The sequence below is a fragment of the Ciona intestinalis genome, unplaced genomic scaffold (assembly GCF_000224145.3).
Source record: "Ciona intestinalis unplaced genomic scaffold, KH HT000095.1, whole genome shotgun sequence".
NCBI classification, from domain to species: Eukaryota; Metazoa; Chordata; class Ascidiacea; order Phlebobranchia; family Cionidae; genus Ciona; species Ciona intestinalis.
In genome coordinates this window covers 36,902-62,174 of record NW_004190417.1, presented here as the reverse complement: position 1 = coordinate 62,174, position 25,273 = coordinate 36,902, and the positions used below count along the sequence as shown (strand labels likewise).

The 25,273-nt window shown below is 34.3% G+C and overlaps 2 protein-coding genes across 2 annotated transcripts; both read right to left on the bottom strand.

Annotated features, from left to right (window-relative positions):
* Positions 1-4,782: 4,782 nt before the first annotated feature.
* LOC100179863 (A disintegrin and metalloproteinase with thrombospondin motifs adt-1-like) lies at positions 4,783-13,848 on the bottom strand. Its single transcript, XM_026838515.1, has 19 exons — positions 12,959-13,848; positions 11,712-11,811; positions 11,411-11,629; positions 11,149-11,335; positions 10,905-11,070; positions 10,648-10,759; positions 10,447-10,554; positions 10,052-10,189; positions 8,930-8,985; positions 8,697-8,873; positions 7,989-8,182; positions 7,780-7,923; positions 7,567-7,681; positions 7,354-7,511; positions 6,898-7,049; positions 5,972-6,114; positions 5,787-5,915; positions 5,556-5,716; positions 4,783-5,330 (listed from the first exon to the last, which is right to left on the bottom strand). Exons 1-19 carry the CDS (start codon positions 13,170-13,172, stop codon positions 5,151-5,153), a joined length of 2,853 nt encoding a protein of 950 aa, XP_026694316.1. The 5' UTR covers positions 13,173-13,848; the 3' UTR covers positions 4,783-5,150.
* Positions 13,849-15,128: 1,280 nt separating this feature from the next.
* On the bottom strand, positions 15,129-24,683 carry LOC100179710. Its single transcript, XM_002122425.5, has 17 exons — positions 24,256-24,683; positions 24,025-24,166; positions 23,279-23,418; positions 22,354-22,544; positions 22,151-22,296; positions 21,960-22,077; positions 20,676-20,770; positions 20,289-20,540; positions 19,332-19,425; positions 19,090-19,250; positions 17,102-17,239; positions 16,894-17,027; positions 16,564-16,831; positions 16,155-16,299; positions 15,718-15,914; positions 15,372-15,427; positions 15,129-15,272 (listed from the first exon to the last, which is right to left on the bottom strand). The coding sequence occupies exons 1-17, from the start codon at positions 24,393-24,395 to the stop codon at positions 15,134-15,136; spliced, it is 2,556 nt and encodes an 851-aa protein (XP_002122461.1). The 5' UTR covers positions 24,396-24,683; the 3' UTR covers positions 15,129-15,133.
* Positions 24,684-25,273: the final 590 nt, after the last annotated feature.

Here is a 25,273-nt window from a genome sequence, read left to right as displayed (position 1 = left end):
CATCGCTTTAATAAATAGAGTGAGTTTTTTTCTAATTCCAACGACACCTTACTTGTTTTAATCGGTTCTATATAACCAAAAGTATTCCAGCTGAAACACCGTGAATTTCATAAAACTGATTTGAAAGTTGCGTGGCGAAAAAAAATTAGATGTTTATTATACTCACGTGAAAAACCACTTCACAAAATTGTTGAAGCGTGGCCGGTTTCATTCAGAAAGGCGCAAGGCAGCGTTTTCGGCGAGACTCAGCATACAGTTTTAAACCAGAATATCCAGAAGCTGAACTGACATCTGATAGTTCAACTGATCACAGCTCGGTATATCAAAGAATGTCACTGATCCTTCTAAATCTATTCCTTGCATTAATGACCGACACTTGTAAACTTAGCAAACGCGCATTATACAGCAATCTGTAGTCTAGAGAATAAAAAAGCAGGTTTAGCTTTTATACGAATAAAATCAGTCAGCACGTGACTAGTACGTTCCTACATCACAACCACGGAGCTCGTAGTAAAAAAAAGGATAGCGCTAGAGATCACTGTTTGTGAACGAATAACTATACGCCTATGCTATTCCGATTTTAAAAGCAAAGTATTTTTGGAATCAATAAAACGGTCGTTTTTTGAATTTACCATAACAAATAAAGGTATAACGTGCAGGAGTGCGCTGTTTATGCACTTTAAAGAAGTACAAAGAATACGAGAAGAGTTATTTATTAATTCGCTCAACAGGTGTTATTTTACCCATTCGAAAACACACAAGAAGACAAAACTGTTGTTAATATTGATTAAGAAAATCGTTATTTTTTAAGGATACACGTCAATAACAAGAAAAAATATTGTACGCATTGAAAATCAAATTCAAACATTCTTTGTCTTGCGTCACAGTATGCAATTAGGAAATATTGATATTGTTTTAACTATATTGTTTCGAACATCAATTGATAAATATATATTGTATCCTACAAAGAATCAACCTTGAGGTATAAATTATTGAATTAAAAGAAAATATTTCAAAGTTTGACAATAAAAGTCTAAAAAACTACAATGTGGGGAAGATGGAACACAAAATTGTAATATTTTTATGTTAACAGTATTCTGCAACCTGTATTTAACCTACCGAATTTAACCGGCGTGCTAGTTTCTTTGCCCGTGTAAACTTTATATATATAACTTGCGTCAATAGCGCCACTTCGTGGAAGTCCTCGCTGATATAGTTCTTGCAAGGTGGCATAAATAGGCTAAAGTCACAGTCCATGTGGCAGAATGGTTGGAGCATCTGCACATAGATCACAGATTCAAGAATCAACGTTGGCGTGCATTTCCTGGGCAAGAAGGCGGCCATAATTGCCCCAACTTAGTGATCCAATGGGTTGTCTAATTTGTCAGCCACAAGGTTAGTAAAACAAAGACACCCGTGTTATTTCGACTGTTGTTGCGCCGCGTTTTAGGGTAATGGGCCAAATCTGGCTTGAAACCCAGGTCCTTACGGAACTCTGAGCTCCTAAACAGAATAGAACACGATTGTTATTGTGCTGGCGACACGTTGAGACAAATAGGGGCCATCATTTAATCATTTAAAATAGACGTATACGGAATTCGTTAAACCAGTTTATTTTGTCCTAATCTGTGTACGTCTGTTATATGTTTTTAAAGGTCGCAAGTCGCAACGTTATTTTGCTCATACCGAAAAGGTGCTAAACTTTCAGAACAAATGTTATAAATAAATGTCATTTTCTCGCATTCCACATGTTTCTGTTTGTATAATAGTACAGTTATATGCAAGCTCATTTTGCTGTTACACTGTAGAATACGTTGTTTTATATTTAAACAAATAACATTAAGGAGAATCACCATTTGTTGTGCAACATATTTCGAATAGAATAATTTGCGGATGTTCTTAAAATATACTCGATAGTGAGTTGCACAGCAAAATGCCCTGTTAACTATTAAAACGCCATTTGCGTGCTATATATACATACAACTACGTAATTTAAAGCTAGAAACAACCAAACGATATAAACAAGACATGCGGACTTTTTTGGGGGGAGAATTGGTCCAAGTAAGAATCGACATCAAGCAATAACTTAATTGGTGCAGATCCTCGCGTAGTTTTATAGAAACGTGACTTTTCGACGAGTTTCCGTCCTATTGAATTTTTAACACGTCATTAATTTAAATAGGTAATTAACATAATTTTCTGGAGTTCATCTTTCATCATATTTGTTGCGTATAAATAAAGCCAATTATTACAACACCGACGTAGCCTGACTATTCGGCGTGTCCTTACCTATTATAGCACCGTATAGCTTATAGTTACAAATTGCGTATTTGAAATGGGTCGTTGAGTAAAGTCATGGTTGATAATACCAATATAAAGATAAAAGACCATACATGAGGTTGCACTGCGTCACTACGTATATATGTTCCTATGACATTATACTAAAACCTTTTAAATGTGAACTGATAATCTGCAATACAAAATACATAATTCAATATATGTTCAAACGGTTTAATGATAAAACTTTAATAATCTTGACAAAGTTTTGCAACAAAATTATGATTCTTGGACTTTGTAGCTTTATGAAAAATGAAGTTTATTTCACACAAGTGCTTACCACACATGTGGCCTGCGGTGGCTTAACATTCTACTGGAAGTAAATAGGCACAGAATTACCGCTAAATTGGGGAATTACCCGATCTGATTAAAAAGCTTCGTGAGAAGATTAACTGCTTTAATTTGTGCAGTGTAATGGTATGAGAAATGAATTTCTTTGTTAGAATGGAAATACATTTTGTCTCTGCTCAACCAATGTGGTGGCAGTTAATTAAGGTGCATGATTTTGGAAAAATATGAAAATTAAAAAACGAAAACAGGGTCAAACCATACCGCTACATGCACGGCTGCACTTACATTTAAAACGGTCGATTAACTTTAGCATGAAATAAACTAAGATATCTTTACTCAATAATTATTCGCGTGGCGATATATATATATGGCTCGTTGATTTCCTAATGTTATTATACTATTGCCGTTCGTGCATATATGATAGTGATGAAGCACCATGTACCTAAGTTCGTACATGTGATTCACGAAGTAGGAAACTTGGGGCTAATTACTTCCCACCTTATGATATAAACATTACGTTGTAAAATCAGCGCGGAGCCTCGAGCGACCAATTTAATATGGGGAAGCATTAAAACAATTTGACTAACAATCACAAATTTATCTACATATCAGGCAATTTCTATCGTACATCTGTTATTGCAAACATCTGCCTAATTTCCTAGTATACCATATTACTTAACAATACCCCCCAGAATTTTGTCAACAAACGGTAATTGATTATATGGACGATGGAACACACCTTACTTAAAAAGAACATTACAAAGCGAACTTAAAAAGAACAATCAGCCGTCCTAACAATGTTCAATCGATAAATTAAAACGTGCAGTTTATATTGTTATGGTAGATAGGTTGGGGAAAGATGGGAAAATTTGTTAGACGAAACTTTTTTGATTCTATTTTTACGGACCCAAATTTAATGATAATCAGGTTTTAAAGTTATATATATGAAGTTTACAAGTTCCAGAATACTGTTAATGTAAATATATTTTAACTTAGTGTCCCACCTCCCCCCACATCATAGTTTTGTAGGATTTCACTGTCAAACTTTGAAAAGAATGCCTTTAATTCAATAATTAATATCTCGTTTTTTTTTAAATATAATGTACTGATATAAAAGAAAAATAATAAATACAAAATATATTTGAAATTCATTCATATATGCATTTGGAGATAAAGTATAAGAAGTGGCTTGTGCGAAAACAATGTAGCGAATTCGTACCAAAAATGTTAAATTATTAACAGAAAAGAATGATTAAACTTGATTTTCAAGCGTACGGTATTATTTTGAGTTCTATAGGCTATATCATCCCATCAGGCGTTTTCCTTATTTTTCACCATTAGAAATGTGGGGCCGGATGAACCAGATGGCACAACATGTACATTTAAACAAAAGTTAATCAGATGACGTGAGTGCTAGCATTAACCAAACGACAGTTATGTTAAGTACCATAATTATGTACCACAAGTAAAAGTATCTCTCAGTTACCGTATATATACGCTTGCTTCTATTATAAACTGATACCTAGCTTAGGCAGATCTCTATAGACATTATATCAATAACCTTTGCCATAAATGAGAATCAATTTTTGAAAACTTTAAATATTTATTTGAATGGGTGTTGAATTTTCGCCAAGTCAAATGATTTGATAATAACTTCAACCACATTCGACTTTGATATTTAGCTGTAAATATGTCAGGTTTTAAATAAACATTTGTGAATTACAAGCGTGGATCTTTCGCAACTATAAGTGGATTGTAGAATAAATCTTTGTTTAATCTCAAATGTCGTCGAAGGTATTTAGACAAGTATAATAACACAGTGGCGAACGTTTTATCAATCACACTGGTACTTATCCGGTTCATGGTACCGCCATCCCCGTGACGTATTCCTCGTTTGATTTTAAGAGTCAATTTTGCCAACCCACAAACGACCTTTTATGCAAACGCCACAATTATGCCAACGCGGAAATCTTTTCATAGACTAATGTACATCTGGTAGTTATCATCGCTACCGGATTTTTGGTATTAAATTAAACATTTCTGCATTCTATTTAATGTGCCCAAATGATTTGATGTTCATTGTTTTGTTGTGGACGTATATCATTCTTGTATACACACGCTTTTAAACAATTTAAAAACTCACAAATCAAACAATATATAGTACGGATATAGTGACCAGCAATACAGATGGTAAATAAGCAGATATATACATTATAAATATTCTGACAATGTCAAATAGGCATGAAAAACCTCTATGTAGGTATGAACACGATATATGAACTATATGAGGGAGAAATTAACGCACAGTGGTCTTAAATGTTACAATGAACAACATACACGATTGTAAGCATACAGTGCTCCTATAATGTGATTGGAGGAAGAGTTGTAACACTGTTTGTAACAAAACTTGATTTACCTCGCTGCAAGGTTAGAAATTTACAAAATGTTATAGCGTGCGCTGTGGTAACCATTTAGTTTAAGTACTGTATCGAACATGATGTGTCGTTAATTTTGCAACTGCATCAGCAACCCGGCCGATTGTACCTCGTCATAACATCATGTATCCAAGTTTCATATCCTGTGGTGCGCATGTATATTCCAACGTTGTTGCGAGCACCACAAAAGGCGAGAGAATGAGAAGTAATTCCAGCAACATACCAGATACCACTCCTGTTACAAATGATCGGACCACCAGAATCACCCTGATTGGGCAATGTAGGGCATTACAAAAGGTTACAGTAAGCAAAGTTTTCGGGCGCATTTTAAATACTTTCATTTCGGGGTGCAAAGTTTTTATATTGTATTCGTACTGTTTTATTAAGAAAAAATTATTAATAATTGACTGGAGATTATTGATTCGCATTACAGTTAATACATTAATCATAATCCTATTTGGTTAGAAATTACTATAGTTTATAATAACTTACCTGACATGTATCCCGTCCCCCCAGCACTGGGTCACCTGCGCATAAGTGCAAAGTCATATTGATCGTGTTGTAACCGCTGCCCAATTGTCGACATTGCTTATTTGACAGAATTGGTATGATTGATTCTCGAAGTTCGCTACTGAGTTCGCTCGAGTTTGTTCCTAGCAAGATTACCATAAAAAGTATGTTTATTTGTGCAGGACATGTGACAAAGGGTATATAATTCCTTACTTGTTCTTCCCCACCCTGTAATGTAACAACTTTCTGTTTCACTCGGTTCCTCTCCACCAGGCAAGCAGGCAGGGCGAATATTACTTGTCCATTGTAATTTTCGATCTAATTGTATCAATGCGACATCGTCTAAAAATAAACATGCGTTAATTTTAGGCGGATTTGCAAAAAGTTTTAACATTTACTTTTATAAGTAAAATATGCTCTTTGAAAATCCGAATGAATAAATGTTCTTTTGAAACCAATTCTCTGGGTGTTGTGTTGCAAATTCAATCGAAACAATCCAAGTACGGCCGAAAACTTCTCAATGCTGTACTCATTTTTCATTCTGGAATGCCAATTCAAGCTTTCTCATACGATAATATATAGTACAGTGGGGGAAAATGGGACACTTAAGCACATATTGCTAAATAATTTCAAAATCAAAAGGTAGCTAGTACTATCATTCTTTTATTAATAAAATATAAAACACACGAGTAATTATTTAGCGATTTGCACAAAAGGTTAAAATTCACAAATTCAAAAACACACAGGATAAGACGGGACAAATTAAAATCATTGTTAATTTTGATTAATAAAGGTACTTGTTATTAGGAATATACGTAAACAACACGAAATAATCCAATATAAAACTGATTTTATGAGACCAAACCAAACTGTGCGAAATATTCCATCCTGTTTTATTTTTCTGCGATACCATACTCGATTTGTGATTTAAATTCGCAAACTTAAAATATTTGACATTTGTTGGACCGTGAGAATACTGTCGAATAATATTGTAGCATTTCTTTTTGTCTACCATTTGAATGGGTAAAAGGGCATTTACAAAATTTGCGTCTTTGCCCGAGTCTCGTCTTAAGGTGGCTGTACACAGTATCCGGCGTGCGAATTCGCTTGCGAAGACGTATACGAACCCATTACCGAGTTCCGCATGCGGCAACGAAATCCGGACTAAACAGAAAAAACAGACGAATTCCGATTGCTGTGTACAGCTACATTTACGCCGCCCTTCTATATTACTTATCTATATTTTCACGAACTTGAAATATTTCGAAGCATACAACACATATCAAAACATAACTTAATTGGCCCATACTATAAATTTACTTACCTTTGTTGCAAACAGTGAGCCGCAGTAATAACCCATTGAGATGATACAATTGTTCCACCACAAAAGTGTAACCAGTTGCTATAATTAAAGAGGGGGGAATAAAAGTATTCTTGTAGACTTGCTTGCCATGGCCAGCTGTTTCTCCTCGATATCTAAACATATGTATAATTGCCTTAATGAAAAAAAGAGTATATATAGTAGGGTGGGGAATTTGCGACATCGTTATAACACATAATATCCAAATATCCTTATCGTATTTTGAACAATTAACAGCGGTCCATATACTCTATGGGAGTCGTAGATATATTTTTATAATTCTTCGAATGTTCTTTGTTTACTACTAAATAGAACGAAAAAATAGAGTTAAAAAGTGCCCCATCTACCCCACCCTATACAATATTTATTTTTAGATATTATTTTAATATCATTCGAGCCCACATTTAAACTAGAGCTTACATTTCCACCGAATATTTTTAGGATAAGCGAACTTCTTCTATTACTTGATGCAGCAACTCTCAATCCACACTGCTCCATATTTCTGCTAACTGCGTGTTGCGTTTGGTTGTGGCAGTCAATGTTGCAAATAATTGTATCATTCAAAGGCCCGATGCAACCTGTTACATTTAAAAACTTTACAAAAGATAGAATACTTAGGATTTATAAGTTTACCTATTTCTCCCACTTGACCATGGTAACATGTTCTTTCTCTAGTTTGTGTACCAATCCCACAACTGACGCTGCAGCAGGAATATACCGACCACGGACTCCAAGTTGGGCAGAAAAACTATAAAAAATTATCTATATATATGTAACAACCACGTATTACTACATCTTTTAAATTTTAATCGGTTTATAATGTTTAATAAACTAAACGTAGCTCACCCTTAGGTTACATGATACGCTTTCCAAAGTCAATCTATTATCACAGTTTCCTTGTAAACATGACCTACTTCGATGTCGAAAACCTTTACCACAAGTTGTTGAACATTCGCCGTAGTTCGACCACGCAGTCCACAAAGGACAAACCTTTTGGGGAAACAGTTAATAGAATTGTGGGAATAGAAAGTAGCCATGTATGCTTGGTGACTTACTTGTGTGTTGCAGACGTTACTTTGGAAAGCACTGCCATTGCAGGTGCTATGTAAATTACCAGCAGAACAAATTCTATCTCTTGTTCTCACTCCCCCATTACAGGAAGTCGAGCAAGGACTGTATGGCGACCATTCACTCCAACAAGGAGCCGAGCTGCATGTTTTGTACTTGATTGATTCACCCATGCACCTTCCTGTTAAAAATTGCCATTCAACAAATACATAATAACCACAAGCCTATATGGAAGGATTTAGCTAATAATGTATAGCCAGCCACCTGTTTCCGTCTAGTTTGATAAACAACAATTTAAGAAGACATTGGCTCTTTTAACCTTGCGTGACCGGATTGCCGGAAAACTACAGTCGTTATTACACAGGTGATCTGTTTCACACACCTCTTGCTAGCTTATATAGGTCATAGGAGTTATAGCACGAATTTAACTTGTGAGTGAATGACTTTTCAGATTTTTATTTGCGCGTTTACCAACTGTGCCACGGCACCGGGGTATTAGGAAACCCGTGTAATAACGATTATCGTTATTGCCCTGGCACGTGAGTAAGCAAGCGATTTCGGGAGCTACCATATATAATGATAAATAGTCATTGCTTTAGGTAAATTTAACAATGACTGAGAATAAAAACAACATAAGTTAACATAAAATGGCGGTTCAATGAAAATTATGGTAAAAAAAGAATAGAACAATTTACCTCTTAATGTGCACACTCTTCGTTTTATTGAAACTCCAACACCACAAGAATTTGAACATTGGTTCCATGGACCCCATTTATTCCAATGCGGGTAACACGGTGAACTGGATGAGCATTGCGAGACTTCCGCTGGTAGCTGTGTAAAACTCGAGCACATATTTTCAGAATTGGGCACTGCTGTGAAAAATCCGTGATTGGAAATTTGGCAAAAATAAGATATATTTAAAACTTACTTTCCGTCATGTGTATTGACGAGTTTGCGTTAACGCCTAGTTCGTCCTCCCAGGTACTAAATATTAACAAACGTTTAAACTATATAGGGTGGGGTACGACGAGACACCTACTTAAAAATAACTCGTTTTATACAAATATAATGTACAAATTAAAATATATCTCGTTTTTGGAATAATACCAAGAAATTAGTACTAACATTTTTTTTATTAACTGGAAACAATTCAAGGAAATAAATTAAGACACACGATGAGGTATTTAGCGATTCGCACAACAGGTGTAATTTTACAAATTTGAAATCAAACGGGGTAAAACGGGTAAATTTAAAATCATTGTTAATTTTTATTAGGAATACACGTAAATAAGACGGGATAATACTGTACGCTTGAAAATCAAGTTTAAACATTCTTTTTCTTGCACCATACTGTTTTAGTTTTAACGTGTTATACCTACATTATGTTATTGCGAAATAATTGGTATCGTTCGAACTTCAATAAATAAATAATGTATCCTACAAATGTAAATGAACAGAAAACTGATAAAAAATATTAATACATTTTACATTTTTACACTGTTTTTCGTACAAGCTACTTCTCATAAATTATCTCCAAGTGCAAATGACTGAATTTTGAATATATTTTCCATATATTATCTTGTTACTATAAATTCCTAACAATAAATAAACTTATTAATTAAAATTAACAATGATTTTATACTATTCCTTGCCCTGTGTTCTTTTGAGTTAGTAAAATTTCACACCTGTTGTGCGAATTGCTAAATAACTCCACGTGTGTTTTAATAAATATATATATTTTTAATTGCTGTCAATTAATAAAGGATTGATGGTACAACTCGTGGTATTACCCCAAAACCGTGTCTTTTAATTTTGAAAATATCGAGCAATATGTGCTAAAATATCCCATCTTACCCCACTGTACTATATTGAAAATAAAGAGTGTAATAAATAGCTTTTCTAAGTGTCGTTTGTGAAACAAGTTTTTTGGGTATTCAAATAATCGAACAACAAAAAAATGATTTTGAAAGTTAAAAAAGTAAGAAAGATATTTTTACTTTGTTTTCTCGTTTAATTAAAATGATTTTTATAAGACACTTTATCAACGTACACGCATTGCTGATTTCTTGTTCGTGTTCCGCTTCTTCCACAAGTTTTTGTACATGGTGACCACGTCGACCAAACCCAACGTGGGCATGTGACTGGAGGAACGCATGGTCTGATTTGTGTATATCGGTTGTCGCAAACACTGCGAGGATGAAATAAAAACACATAATAGGCAACAGTCTCTTTACGATATGAATATTATTGTATGTGTCGGCAGCTTATATACATTTATACCAAACTTCGATTACAAAATATTTATGTTGGTTTAAAGCTACATTTGTTTTGAAGATCATTACGCCATAAACGCTTGCGAATGCGTTCATTGCGTCCTAAAGTTGTTTGCTGTAATAGGTTGAAGCGAATTGTGAGCTAATGACTGCAAGTTTATTTATATCTTACATTTGCAACAAGTTTGAACCATTTCTTCTACACCCGCGCGCTCGACGTTGTATCCCTGCTGGTCCACATGAAACTGAACAAACACTCCAACTGGACCAAAGCAAAGTCCTTACAAATGTATACCACGTTAGCAAAGTATTAAAATGCGCATTGAAATTGCACATAGATAAAATTAATGAAAACTTTTCTTAAACATGTTACCCCGTGGTAAGGCTTGTGTTGTTCCCCACATGTAGTTGTGTATTGTAAGTCAGATTGTGTTGTTCTTCGGTGCACGTGGAGTTTAAACAGATCTTTTTATCTTCAAATTTTTCTAAATGACATTGCATTTATAAATTTAACAAAAATATTAAAAGCAAAGCTTTTAAAGCTTAATGTTTTGTCAAATCGATTAGTTTTATTATTTTACATTAGGGACAAATAGGAAAAATCTTTAATCAGCTGTATTAAGTACAAACCATTTTGACAAGTTCCAACCACGCATGATCGTGTTCTCTTAACTTCTTTCCACTCACCACAACCAACGTCACAATTACTCCATGTTGACCACGATGATGTGTTTAACAAACATCTTTGAGTATTGCAAGCTTTTTTGTGCGACGAAAAACCAGAGCAACCAATGGTCTGAAAAAAAAGACTTGCTGTTTTATTAGCTCAAAAAATATCTTCACAAGATTGTACAAAAACATTTAAATGATTCACCTCGTTTTCTTGAACTACACATATCCTTGTTCTTTCTTTGATTCCGCCTCCACATGTTTTGGAGCAGTTTCCAAATGCCCCCCAAGTACTCCAATGTGCATCACATCGATTAGACAAGGTGCAAGTTATGATACTAAACATAGGTCCGTTGCACCCTGCCACAACGGTAAAACCTTCAGTGCAGAATCTTAAAGCAAAAAAATAACAATAAATCCTAAAGCAGCAATATTTTGACTGGAATCAAAAATTGAAGAAAACTGACCTTGTTCTGAGCATTCGCCCTTCCCCGCATGACTTGCTACACCTGCTTGCAACCGACCAATTACTCCACATGGGACACGTATGTGTATTGCATTGTTCATGGCGGGTGTCGTTTCCTGGGCAACCACGTGTAATGGTTTGATTTTCGCAATACCTTCGCAAAGTTCGCGTTCCTCCGCCACATGAAGCACTGCAACGGTTTTCCCCAAACCAGGGTGTCCTAATAACCAAGCACATTTCAATTAGTAATATTAATACAAAACTTGTATTATTTGTATTAAAAAGTGTTTCCATATGCTTACCAAGTAGGACAATCTCCGGAAACGTAGCAATCAAAAAGCACCTGAGTAAATAACGTAATAGGTACTTGGATATCACGCTTGTGGCGACGTGCGTTGACGCCTAAAGAAAAAATGTTTTTTAACTTTGCCTTAAGTTATAATTGGAAAAAGACATGTTAAGTATGTTTACTATTTAATTAAGTGCACCAAGCATGATTGTAGTGGCATCAGTCTACCGCAATACCGCATTTACACGGATTCTATCAAAAGACTTTCAAAACGAGCAGGTCGTTATTAATACGTCATAGACTCAAGTAGCGGTTTTATTGCATCATAAGATCTCAATGATCAATCGATGAAATCAATTCTATGAAATATTTTGATTTGTCATCGTATCACTTTCGTGTTAGTCTCGCGCGTCTCTGTACAAATACCTTAAATATTATAATAGTACCCTGCCCTCGCAGATACGAAAAATCAGGATTTTGCTAATCCCATTCAAACCTCCACACGCACACATTGATTGTAGGTTCACAATATTATTAAACTGATAAAACTTTTATCTTTAAATTTTTACAGATAACGACAAACAATTAATTTGTGGACAAGTCACTGTTATGTTTTTATATAAATTAGTTGTTATATATACGTATCGGGTTGGGGTTTTAAAATTTAAAAGAAAAGATTAACTTGTGGTAAGGATTAAAACATCATCAAAGGTTGACTTGTAGTTCCGCAAACAACGTTGCGGTAAGAGATGAAACTCTCCTTTAATATAATTGAAGTGTTATTTTGTTATATGCGGGTATAATTTTAGTAACTTTTATCTGTTTCCTTAATCCGTCAATCGAGTTGTCGAATCGAATTAAGCCAGACTTAATTTTATTAACTGCTAATCCTCAAATGCAATGGGCGTGGTTGTTAATACATCATATGCGGATCACATTGATCATAATAAAGTTCTAAACAACCACACCTTCTTCAAGATCCTTCCAAGAACTTGTTAACGCCACAGTCGCTAAGTTTCTTTGTTTAGAAGTGCGGAGATTTCGTATCGTTACAAGATACTTTAATGATAATTTATATATATACAACAAATGTCAAAATATTCAATATGTTTCAAATTTTGTTTTTAAAAACATTCTTAAATTACCCCCAGGTTGCCCTTTGCTCCCTCTAGTTCGGATTATATAGACAAATTGTATAAAAGAAGTAAAACTAAGTAGATGGGCCGTTAAAACCATCAACTAATTTCTCTAGAATTATACCTTTCTCAAGAATGAAAATCTTTCTTTGAATTCGTGTTGAAGTAAAGGTGAACGTGGAAAATGTTTGGTTGGGAAAATACGGCCGGTGATTACCCTTTAAATCAACGCTTCGAAATCTATTGCGACGTTTTTGCAATGAACCATGATTTGGCAATGCACAAACAGTGACAAGAGGCAGTAACAATAATGGAACTATAAATAATTTAAGCAACATTTTATTTACGCTTTTGTTTTATGCCTGCAAAATAATAAGACAGAGAATTAAAATTAATCCGCTTGAGCCGGTGTTCCGCATAACTACCAACGGACGTGTTACAAGAGTATTTACGCGACAACCACAGGCTTTTTCCTCGAACGGAACTGTCTATGTTCTGCCTGGCGAACCTGGTTTTACTGCTTTATACACCTTCCGTTGCTTTGGGTTTATATACAACGGAACTTTTTTCAATTTAATTTCCTGTCGCAACAATCCCGCGCCCACCCGTTTTCGTTGTACATAATTGTCACAGTGATGCCATGACATGTGTTTATATTTGTACATAACTAAATAAACTTTTTCTTTCTCCTTCTATCTTTAACTGTTCTTTATTACAATTAACCTTCGGCCAAAACTATTTTATTCGTTTCAATATTTTATTGCCAATATTCGAAACTTAACTATTATAGGTGCGTTCTATTTTTTTGTATTAAAGAAAATAAAAAACTTGTTGCAACAACAAAGACATTATTCTTAATTCCTCTCCAGCATAAACTTTCGTGTTACTAAAACCAATGAGTTTAAATGAAATAATCTAACCGCCACACATACCCACACCCGGAAAACAAGCATAGTTCTAAACAAGTCTAAAGTCCAAAAACTAATTTAAAGACGTTTAGCGGCATAATATCAAGTTTTTTGTGTGGAATGCAAGAGCACAAGCCACCGAGATAATTAATTAAGCCTTCGATTCTGCGCTTCATTAATTTTCCCATGATAGGTTAAGCCGATTTCGGTATTTGTCATTAAATAATACGGATATGCAAACATCATCGAGAAAGATAAAGACGCACGAAGTGTTATTTTTGTTATTTAGATACGATCGTGCAATATTTGGCACAGTCCTCCGACCAGTACAGTAAGTTTTGGTTAGAGTTTATGTCGAAATGAGTTTTAGGCTTTTTGTTAAAACATATGAAAACTATGATACAACTGGTCAATGCATTGCTACGATCGCTGTTTATACAATCAATAAATGCTGGTATTTCTTTTTAATTCATATTATCTAATCGTATCATATACAAGCGTAAATTAAAAACTGCTAGGAATTTTTCTGAATCACTTGTTTCCGTCCATGCTCATCGAATTCTACTTACGTCATTCACTAGTGACGTCAAGATATGCGCAGATAATAGTCGTAAAATAAGTTATCTGTTTTCTCTCTCTCTCTCTGCCCCAGATGGCATGTGGATAAACAAGCAATAGTGGAAACAAGATTTGATGATTCCAATATTTTAAGGTAGGTAACAGCGCGCGGTAAAAATTGTTTAATTTATTCCAATATTTAAAAGGAAACATTTTTATAAAACTTTCTGACCATGTAGAGAAAGCATTAATATATCAATCTATTTTTTCCTTGTTTTTTTTTCGGCATAGAACTTCGTTCAAACCTATAAACTGCGCGTAACATAGTGAATAAAGGTCAGGTAATTTTAAACATTTTTTAGTCAGCAAAAAATCCTAAATTTTACACCTATATAGGCCTACCTCTGTCGAAGAGTGCTCGTTAATATCAATTCTATGACTGGCAGATAGGCAATGCAAATAAATATTGTGACGTTATTTAAGTTGAGTGTAATAAGGGTATATGTACGAATTTTATCTGTAGTCGTACACTTCGTATATATAAACATATTTATATACTGAATAAATAGGTTATACCGGTATGGCACTAGACTATTGCATTATTTTTGTTTTTATTCATGTTAAAAGCAATGTACACTATAGTATAGACACTACCATTAGCGTGCTTATACACAAACATATCAATTAAGTTTAAAATTAGATTGTTCGTTCGCTTTTATCAGACACTTCAGAATTTTGTTAGTCAACGATTCACCATAACAAAGATATGTCTACTAATATTCAGAAAACTGTCACCTAATTTTTATAAAATGCTTAAGTATTATTCTATTCGTTTAAAGCATGGCGTTGCCATTGTAGAAATGATAGCTGTGGAATCCATAAAACTTGTGTCGTTTCTCACGATGCTTTATTGAGTGATGAAATTTTAAATCTTGTGATTTTTCAGCAATTTCATAGTGGCGCAAATTAGATCTGTATATTAAGAAAAAAAAATGTTTTTTTAGAGTTTGTTTTTTGGATTTTGAGAAATAACTGTTTAAACTTCTGGTATAAAAAAGTTTGCAAAATTACCTTAAATCCGGCGCTGTTTCTGGTAAAGATTCGTGTAGTCGCCTGTGTGCGTCACTCTAGATATATACACACATTTAAAAAAAGTTCCAAAAAAATCAAATGCAAAAATACAGAAAAAAAATGGTGGAGTTATCCGCACATTATATTGCCCATAAGAATTCAACATTGTACTAGCATACGAAATTACCGTATTCCTTATTCTCGCATAGCCGGGTCAGCGAGGTTGTCTATTAAACCTGCTTACGAATCACCAAGCAGCCAACTAAGTGGCTGATTGCTTCTGTTTATTTTAATGTTTGTTTTAATTTCAGATGCTACTTAAAGATATTTTCCTAAATATATATACCTTGCTCCAATTATTTTGTATATCCATGAGCGATGACTGCGTGTAAGGAGTTCCCGGTTGGGATCGCCAGATAGGTTTAAATTCAGCACTAACTCGAGTGTCAAAATTCCATTTCCAGGAATCCCGTGGAGATGTCTTAACGTGGGCAAAGCTATCGCTCGTTGATGGTCGGAGCGCTGGACCAGGCAACAATGTTCCTGTAATGAAGAATAACATTCTTACATTTCTATGCATTATTTTGCAGAGCAAAGACCGAAATGATTTGTTTTTATATTTACACCTTAATATTATCAATTATTAAGTACGTGATATAGTCAATTAACCGGCTGTTGAAATAAAAAAAATAAGGTATACATTTGTCAAAACTGCAAGCAGAACTTATTGGTTTGTTTTTATTGACGATATTAATATTGACTGATCTGTAAAATCATAAATACCTGAATAAACGGATGGTTCGCGAATGGGGCGATGGGGTGTAGGAAGTGGGGTAGACGGCCTTTTTAATGTTGATTCCGTGTTCGACAAAGGGAATGTTGTAACTTTGAAGTTGGAACCGTATTCAGAGGTTGCAACTCTTATAACCTGCCAGGCAATTATGCTTTACAGTCGAATACTTTAATCTTAATTTAAAATATAAGCCTTTGTTTCTTAAAAAATTAGTAGTCAAATAATTGATGTGTAGTTAAAAAGTGCGTTATCAAAGGATAATAATTATAGTGAAATCACCAGCACAGCAATATATTTGTAACTTTTGACAGTGAGGCTAAGATACCTTACGACGCTTTAATGTTATATAAATGTATCATATATTCTATATCTTATTATTAGGTTATAAGAGTTATTTACTTCATTAAATGAAATACTCTTGCTGGATCCGGCTCTCGGTGGAGAACCTGGTGTTTTCAATATAGAGCCAGTGCTTGCACCGCTCATGGACGACAATGTTCCTGATCGAGCACCACTTTCCGCCTTACTGGCATCCAAACTTAACGAAACTGGGTTGGAGCGAGTGATGTAACTCGCTAGCACACCCTGGTGGTTTTGTAACGATGGGTCGACGTTTGATGAACGTGGACTGGGGGTTTCAGCGAAGTCTTTGTAACCCTTTAACTGCCTGTTGTTCAAAATATACAAGCCCAATATTTTCTTGGTTGTACGCATAGCCAATATAAATACCTGTTGTGTAAGTCGGTCAGTGACCCTATATCGCTGATTTTCTCAGTCGAAAACTTAAGTCCAGTTTTGTACCGCTCTTCACAGGAGTCAGTTTTCATTCGAAGTTCCTCCTCCTTGTTTTTATCCATAGTGATCTATCAAGGGCACCATGTTTTATCCGACGTTAATAGTTTCAGTGTATAACCAGATTTGGAAAATTTTGACAAACCTGTTCTGAATGTTGATCCAGCGCTTTGGGTTCAAGTCGTGTTCCCATTTGATCAAGTTTGTTTCGCAATGCTTTTAAATCTTCTTTTGATTGATACTGAGATTCAAGTTTTTTCAACTCGCGCATTCGCTCTATGTTCTGTAATATATGTAATACAAATAGGCACTGAAATAACGAGTAGATTATTAAAAACAGTTGGTTCTGTCTCACAAAATTATGTATTACTTATATATATAGTGTGGTAGGAACAAACGGGACTGAATGTAATATGTGTCTTTTAAAATTCTCTTTGATAGACGAAAAAATGTTATTATTTGACAGTATTATTACGGTTCCACAAACTACGCGGCAATTAAAATAGGGGGTTACTGTTGTTAATTTTCAAAATTCAATGTTGACCGAATACAATAATTTTTAATGACTTATAAAACACACAATAACACAATAATAATGTGCCCATTTTGAATGCTCAAAGAATCCTATTAAAACTCCCCAAATTTTGTATAGTACACGTGAGTTTGAATCATCAATCGAGTATCGCAATTTAATAAAAAAAAGATGAATTATTTCGTACGGTTTAATTTTGTCCTATAAAATTAGTTTTAGTTTTGTGAGACAAAATGAGATATAAACATGAGAACAGTATTTTTATGGTTATATCGTGTTTAAAATATATCTATAAGGTTTACGTGGCAAAGAAAGTAGCACTGTTAATTTCTGTGGGTTAACTACAAGTTGCAGAATACTATTAATACAAGAGATCACGGATCTAATGCATGAGCACGATATAAACTAATTAGCATAGTTTTAACTAACCCTAATACTACAATGGTCGACTGAGACCGATCAAAAACTAATCAAAAGTAACCAACAAAGCGGGTTTCCGTCGCCATTGGTGACTGTGGAGCAGTAGATAGAATTCACCTATTCGTGTATTATAACTCATTAAACTTAAGACGTATAAGGATTGAAAGTTTGGTAAAGAATATGTGTAAATACGCTTTGTACAACTCCTGTACCATGTGTTGACATGTAAACTTACACCAGTTAACCTTGTCGTCGCTTAAAGACTTTGTTTTTGTGAATTTGGATCAACCGTAATCACGCAGTATTATAGGTAATGTTAGAAGTTCATTCATATTGTGGCGGCTGCATAATGATTTACTGCGAGCGGTAAACTAAAAAAGCGAAGAAACGAGAGACGCAATGTTTATACCGAAGATAACGATAGAAAAAAGGCACTCGTCTACGCTTCGGTGCACACACGCTAATTGTGCGGTTTTAAATCTGAAAACTTTGTCTAAAAATTACAAAATTAGGATTTGATTTCAATCAGGAGATTAAACAATAAATGCTAGAATTGAGATAAGTGCGGGAAAATCAACAACAACAACAACAACAGCGCCAAGAACAACTGTTCGACGAAAAAGGATCTATATGACCATTACCGTGCTCAATAAAAACTTTCATCTTTTGTTAGGTCTTCTTTGAAAGGTTTGCCTTTAATTCAATAGTTTATACCTTTGGGTTGTTCAAACGTAATATACTAACATAATAACAAGATAATATATGGAAAATGCTGTATCCGAAATTTGGTCATTTGCACTTGGTGTTATTTTATAAGAAATGGCTTGTGCGAAAACAGTGTAGCAATACCCAATTTGTAGTAAAAATGTAAACTTTATTAATAGTTAATATTATTTTTCTGTGGTTACAAGTTCATATACATTTGTAGAATGCAATATTAATCAAACAATACAATTTTTCATACAAATAATATACTGTAGGTAACATGTTAAAAACTATCGCAATAAAAAAATGTTTAAACTTGATTTTCAACGATTTTATGGTGTTTGAATTTCGGTTTAATAAATGTTAATAAATGTATGACGGTAATAATAGTAAGTCGTGCTATTACTTCAAAACGGTAATAACTTTTGACTTTTAAAATATTGGGCAATATTCCGCCTTTCCCCACTCTATTATACCTTAAATTTAATATCCCTTTCTTCCTGGTAATCCTTCAAGTAATATTTTGTTTCTTCTGGCAGGTTCACAAGTTCTTCTACTTTCTTAGGAAGATTTCGGTATTCGTTGTAAGGCAGGGATAAGTCGGAGTGGTTTTGGGCTCGGGCAACTGTTTGCAAACCTGCAACCCAAACCATTAAAAGGTAAATACAATACATGATTACCCAAATAAATATACAAATCAGTTTTTCTTTCTGCTTACCGTGTTCAGCATTATTCTTTAGTTGCAATTCTTTCCATTGTCCATCATCCGATTGCAAGTCCTTATCGGTCCAACATATATTCCTGTTTGGTACCTTTTATAATATGTTGAACAGAGTTAAAATACTATACTCACAAATATACTTAAAAAAGCGAAACAAATGCTTTATTTTGAAATTAATTATAAACACTTACACTAAAAGCCAAATGTCGCACAAGGGAAAAAGGATCTCATTGAGGCGATTACTGTTGTAAGTATTAAATAATAGTTATAAAAACAAGAAGACTGGCAAAGTCAAACTGGCTTAAAATCAATGTACAATTACCACAACCTGCCCATTTAATAATGAGTTAAAACAATATGCGTTGATAGTTACATGACATCAAACATTTTATTATAAAAGAAAGAAAATAAGAAAGAAAGAAAGAAAAGAATGCTAAGTATAAGCCTAGTACGTAGGTATGTTAAATCGAAAAAATAAATAATGATTAAGTCTATGTTTTAAATTGTTTTATGTAGTATAATTTAGAAAGTAGAAACGGTCAACATGTCAAACTGTGAGAATGAGGCAAAACCGTGGCCTAAGAGAACATCTTACCCCGCTTTTGTGTGAATCACTAATTAGCACCTTTGTGTGTTTTAGTATATTTATGTGTGGTTTGTTCATTAATAAAAGTTTGATACTACTATTTTTTTCTATAACCCTGAAATCCTATATTATAAGTTTTGATAAATGGGACAGTATGTTCATTTGGTTTCCTATCTTTCTCACTATATTTAACCATGGTGCTTCAAACAAACTTTAAATAAATTCTGAACAAAAATGTGTTTTTTTCAAAACGGCGTGAAAATTCACAATTATTGTGTTTTGAGTGACGAGAAGTCTGGTATTAAACCGAATGTATAGTTCGCCTTCATTACAAATCATATAACATCATAAAAAGTCAAATTTCTTACTTCTGTCCTTTCTACAACAGGATCAGAAGTATTCCTCCCGGTCTTGTACCATTCATCGATGCGCCGTATAGAGTTTGGTGTAGCTGGCAACGACAAGTAATCTCGATTGTCGACCACATCCAATGTGGTGTCTGCTGAATGTTCATCTGGATATCGAATGTCCGCTTTGAGTTCTCTACGGTTCTGATACATCCGTGCATACCTTCCTTCAACTGGCCGGGACGGAAGGAATATCGGCGTGGTAAGTGGCATCTGACATAAAGCTTTGTTTAATATAATGATCAGGTACTTTTACAATTCTTTTTTGTGTGCGTAAAACAGGCGCTTAAAATGATTTGATCACAAGGCTAGGCGAAAAACTTCAATGCAACATATTTAAACACAAACCAATTCGTTGTCAACTGTGTCGCTGCCGGATTCGATCGCATTAATCATTTTCTTGTGGTAATCATCGATATGCATGACGTTTGAAGGGCCGTTACCTATAAACACAATCGGTTTTTAAACCACTTTTGTTTTTTGACCACACTGGAACATAGCCTATATATGCCCTATACGATATAAGGAAAGTAATTAAAACAAAGCGTTAGTGTGCATAGTATTAGTTTGGTCTGTTCTAGATGAACCCCGTGGTTAAAAGTCTTACTTTTAAATTATACAAATGAGCAATAAGTTCTTTCAATTATTTTATTATTATCAGTTTATTTTTAAAACGTATACGTATAATTGGATAGGGTGAGGTGTGGTGCGGAGCAAAGTTGCTTACTTTTTTCAAGTCACTTTTTACGGACGCATATTTGATTACAAAATTTGACAAAAAAACATTTTTTTAAAGTATACGTATAGATAGTGTTTTTACTGTCCTATCTAAGCGCACGGCAAATCGATTACTGTTGATTAAAAAAACGAACAGACACAACCGCTTTTCAATGGCAGAAAAATATTTGTAACGGTACTAATTTGGAATGCTCCCTTTTAGAAGCATCTATGAAAGAAATTTAGAAGCTTATATTCGAAACATCAATCCAGGCATAACATCCGGCCCCACTTTGTACTTTTACATGTGTTTATTCTCGTGGGTAACTTTATCATTGTTTAGGCTACTGATTTAAAAAAAGATAATGTATAAAAATGTACGATATAGAATTTGTAAATTATAGTTCCAACTCTAAAAATACAGATTATTACAGTTAAAAGATGTATGGCTGTGGGAGAAGACGAGAATGTATAAACTTGTTTTTTAAAGTATATATTATTATTTTTTTACATTTATGCATGATAATAAATTTTATCAATAATTGAATTTTATTATATATTATATTGTGTTATTTGAACTACTTAAGAACTTTAAATGAAGGCATTTTGATTCCCTTGTACCGCCCAATACCCACTTTGGTACAGGTGTGAGAATCGCTAAATGGCCCCCATGTTTTATTGTTTGTTTTAATTATTAATGGATTAAAATAAATGTTCATGATATCACACCAAAATCGTTATAATATTTTGATTTCGGAAATAGTAATATATGTGTTTAAGGTTGCTATCTTCCCCACCCTAGGTACAGAGGTTCTATCAAAAACACGTAATGCGAAGCAAGGCAAATAACATTCGTTACTGTCTGCAGCTTAAAACCTTTTATAAACAGAAATTAACATTTTATATATAACAGACCAGTATAGTTGTAATCATAGGTCGTTTTCCATTGATCACGTTCGATGTTCCTTAAACAGTTTACAGATCTTAACTCCAAAGTTTGTTCTTCACTTCTTAATCTGGTATTCGGATGAACCTATCATTGACGTGACAGTTTAATTAAAGTCAAATGATGTTTGTGTTGTGGTATGTGATTATATTTCAATTACCATTTTTGGCGGAGTTGGGTAGAACGCTTGTCTTCCGCTTATTGGGGTCTTCTTCAGTTGATAAATGTTGTCTTCAGAATTCCAAACTAGAGGTTCTTTTTTGCTTGCTTGCGGATATTCCTGAATTTCTCTTCGAAATGCTGCACCTGCATTAGCAAAATAATCAGCCAGTTAAAACAATAGAAAAGATAATGATGCGCTACCTTTTGTCTTATCAACGACTGCAAATTTATGAGCGGAAGATGCGGCATTGGCATGTAACGGTGTCTGGCCTCGAATTGGATCTCCGTTTGTACGGTCATCGGGACTTTTAAAGCATGGAAAAAGAGCAAACCGTTCAATGTGTGAAGAATGCGGATGTTCCGCCGGAAATGGAAGATCTATCTGCAAGTTGCTGTAACGTGGAGACTTTAATTAAAAGTTTGTAGAATTGTAAAAACGGCATCCACACAACATGAAATTAGTAATTTTTATTACAACAATAACTGTGATTTACGTTCCTAAGACGTTTTATAAACGAAAATCGTTGTTGTTATGCCAGTTTTAAATGATATTAAAAACCCACCAAAATGAAATATATAGAGGGTTGGAAAGACGGGACACTTTGTCCGACGAGACATTTTTTTCATTTTCTTTTTACGGATCCCCATTCAATGATAACCAGAAAACAATGTTACAGAAATATTTGTCAGTATTATCACAACTTCATAAACCCCGCGTCAAAGCCAAACATGGTTCATATGCATTTGTGGGATACAATATTTATCAATTGATGTTCAAAGTTTATTATTTATTATTTCGTGTTATTTACATGTATTCCTAATAATAAATTAACTTAGTAATCAAAATTATTAATGATTTTAAAACTATCTCGTTTTACCCAGTATGTTTTCAAGTTTGTAAATGTACACCTGTTTGCGAATTGCTTCATAACTTCTCTTAAATAAATAGGAATGAAACTACCAACACGTTATTGTCAAATATTTAGGAATGAAACTACTAATTCGAGGTATAACTCCAAAATCGTAAACTCCAAAAATATTTTTTGGTTTTGGAAATATTGGGCAACATCTGCTTAAGTGTCCCATCTTTCCCCACTGCAATGCACGTATTTTAAATCATATCCACCTCATTTGTTTGTCTGGTGAAGATGGTAGCACCTGGTCGCTGGTACGCACATTACTTTTTTTTAGGTCTGTGACATCATAATACTGCGGTATGGGAAGATACCGGGAATCGCTTGCTCCAGTTCCATAATGACGATGTCCCTGTACAGTGTATACATAAAATACCAAATAAAGAAGCTTACCTAAGAAAAATAAAACTGATATGTTGTAAAGTGGGGGTTGACGAGACACTTATGTTTGTTTTGTTTTTTTTGCCCTTATTAAAGGCATATATTGAATCCTGTCTAATTTGCTTATATGTGTGTCATACAAAACTGATATAGTTTTATGAGACTAAATGTACGAAATATTTGATATTTCAGCCTTTTTTATTAAACCACGATACTATATTAATACTTTAAACGCGCAATCTACAACATTTCGGAATCCGTTGGTTATAAACTTATTTAGCTAGCTATATACTAGGCGATTGGGCACATATATGCCCTCTTTACGTCTGTTGTATATAGGGTGAAGGGAATAAATTAAGCCTCCTATTCAAATTAAATTTGTTCACTGGTGCAAAAGCCTGGTAACATTGCATCAACCTTATCTCTCTTATTATAGTTGGACTTGTGATGAATTAAAAATAACTTGGTTGCACTATTTGTCGAGGGGGCGTTTAATACGCTGCTCGTTGTCCTGGGGGCGATATTTAAAGTGTGAAACGATCACTAATATTGTCCGTCAAGAAATATTTACACAAACCTTTTGCACGACAACAGGAGGGTAACCTTTTAGCTTAATGAATTCTTCTGGAAGTTGTATTTTTTGCATTCCACCGTAATCGCGGAGTCTGCCCCAGGGCGCACGAGCTTGCTTTTTAACTGTCGATCTGTACTCTTCATATCTGTAAACGAACGTTAAAGCACATGTAAAACGAGCCATTGGATGCGTCTACTATTGAGAACAGACCATCAACAATTTAAGGCAACTTACCTATCTGGACTAACTGTGAATCTATCCTGTTGCAAAGGAGTAAAACTCTCGTTGGAAGCCAAGTTCTGAGAGAGATGATCAGACCCCAAGGTTTGATGGTAAAAATGACTGAGTGGAAGTGAAGCCAAGGCGGTAGCCATTTCAGGGAAGATTTTGCACAAATTAAAACTATTAATATCACCCTTTAACAACTATGATTACATGACATTTAAAAAATATATAAATCTTGGCCTCTTATAACTCGTTCTTACCACATACCAACTGACTTTATTCAAGATATAAAAGTGAAGCAAAGTTTTATGGCTTTAGAGCAAACAGCATAACTACGGAAGTCAATAGGCATCACGTGATACTGTGATGACACAACACAAAACTACTATTACTGCACAATCAGTTAAAAAGGATTATTGCCAATTCGGATATAATATCGATTGAACATTTTATAATAATCTTTAGATCAATATTCTGTTGTATTGTTGTCCAATTTAACAATACGTTTGGGAACTTATATACACAACCTAACAATAAGGTGGTATGCCCAAAGCGGCTTTGTCAAGTTATATATTGCCTTTTGTATCTCTTTATTCCTTATCTACCCTTTGCTTTAAAGTTTAAAGTTTGAACCTTGGCCTCTTACACAACTGATTTAAGGTGTAAACATTGTTGAAACTGTTAACTAAAAGTTATGTTATTTTATGATTGTTTAAACGCGTTTTTCCTGGTTTGCAAAATAACAAGCGACCTCCTAACATGCTCTGGTTTGACGGTTAACTACAATTGGAATGAAGTGTGTAAACTACTCGAAAGTTAAATATCGTTTAAAGGTCCTTAAACAAAGACTTTTGGAACAAAGGTTCCATACAGTCTGAACTGTTGGCTTATAACAAAGGCGGTCAAACAATAATGTACAATAATTTATTATGTAAAACAGAGGCACATAATAAAAATAAGTTTTACAATATTGTGTTTTAAAGCAAGGGCGAAGGAATGTTGAACAAATAACCTGTTTTCATCTGAG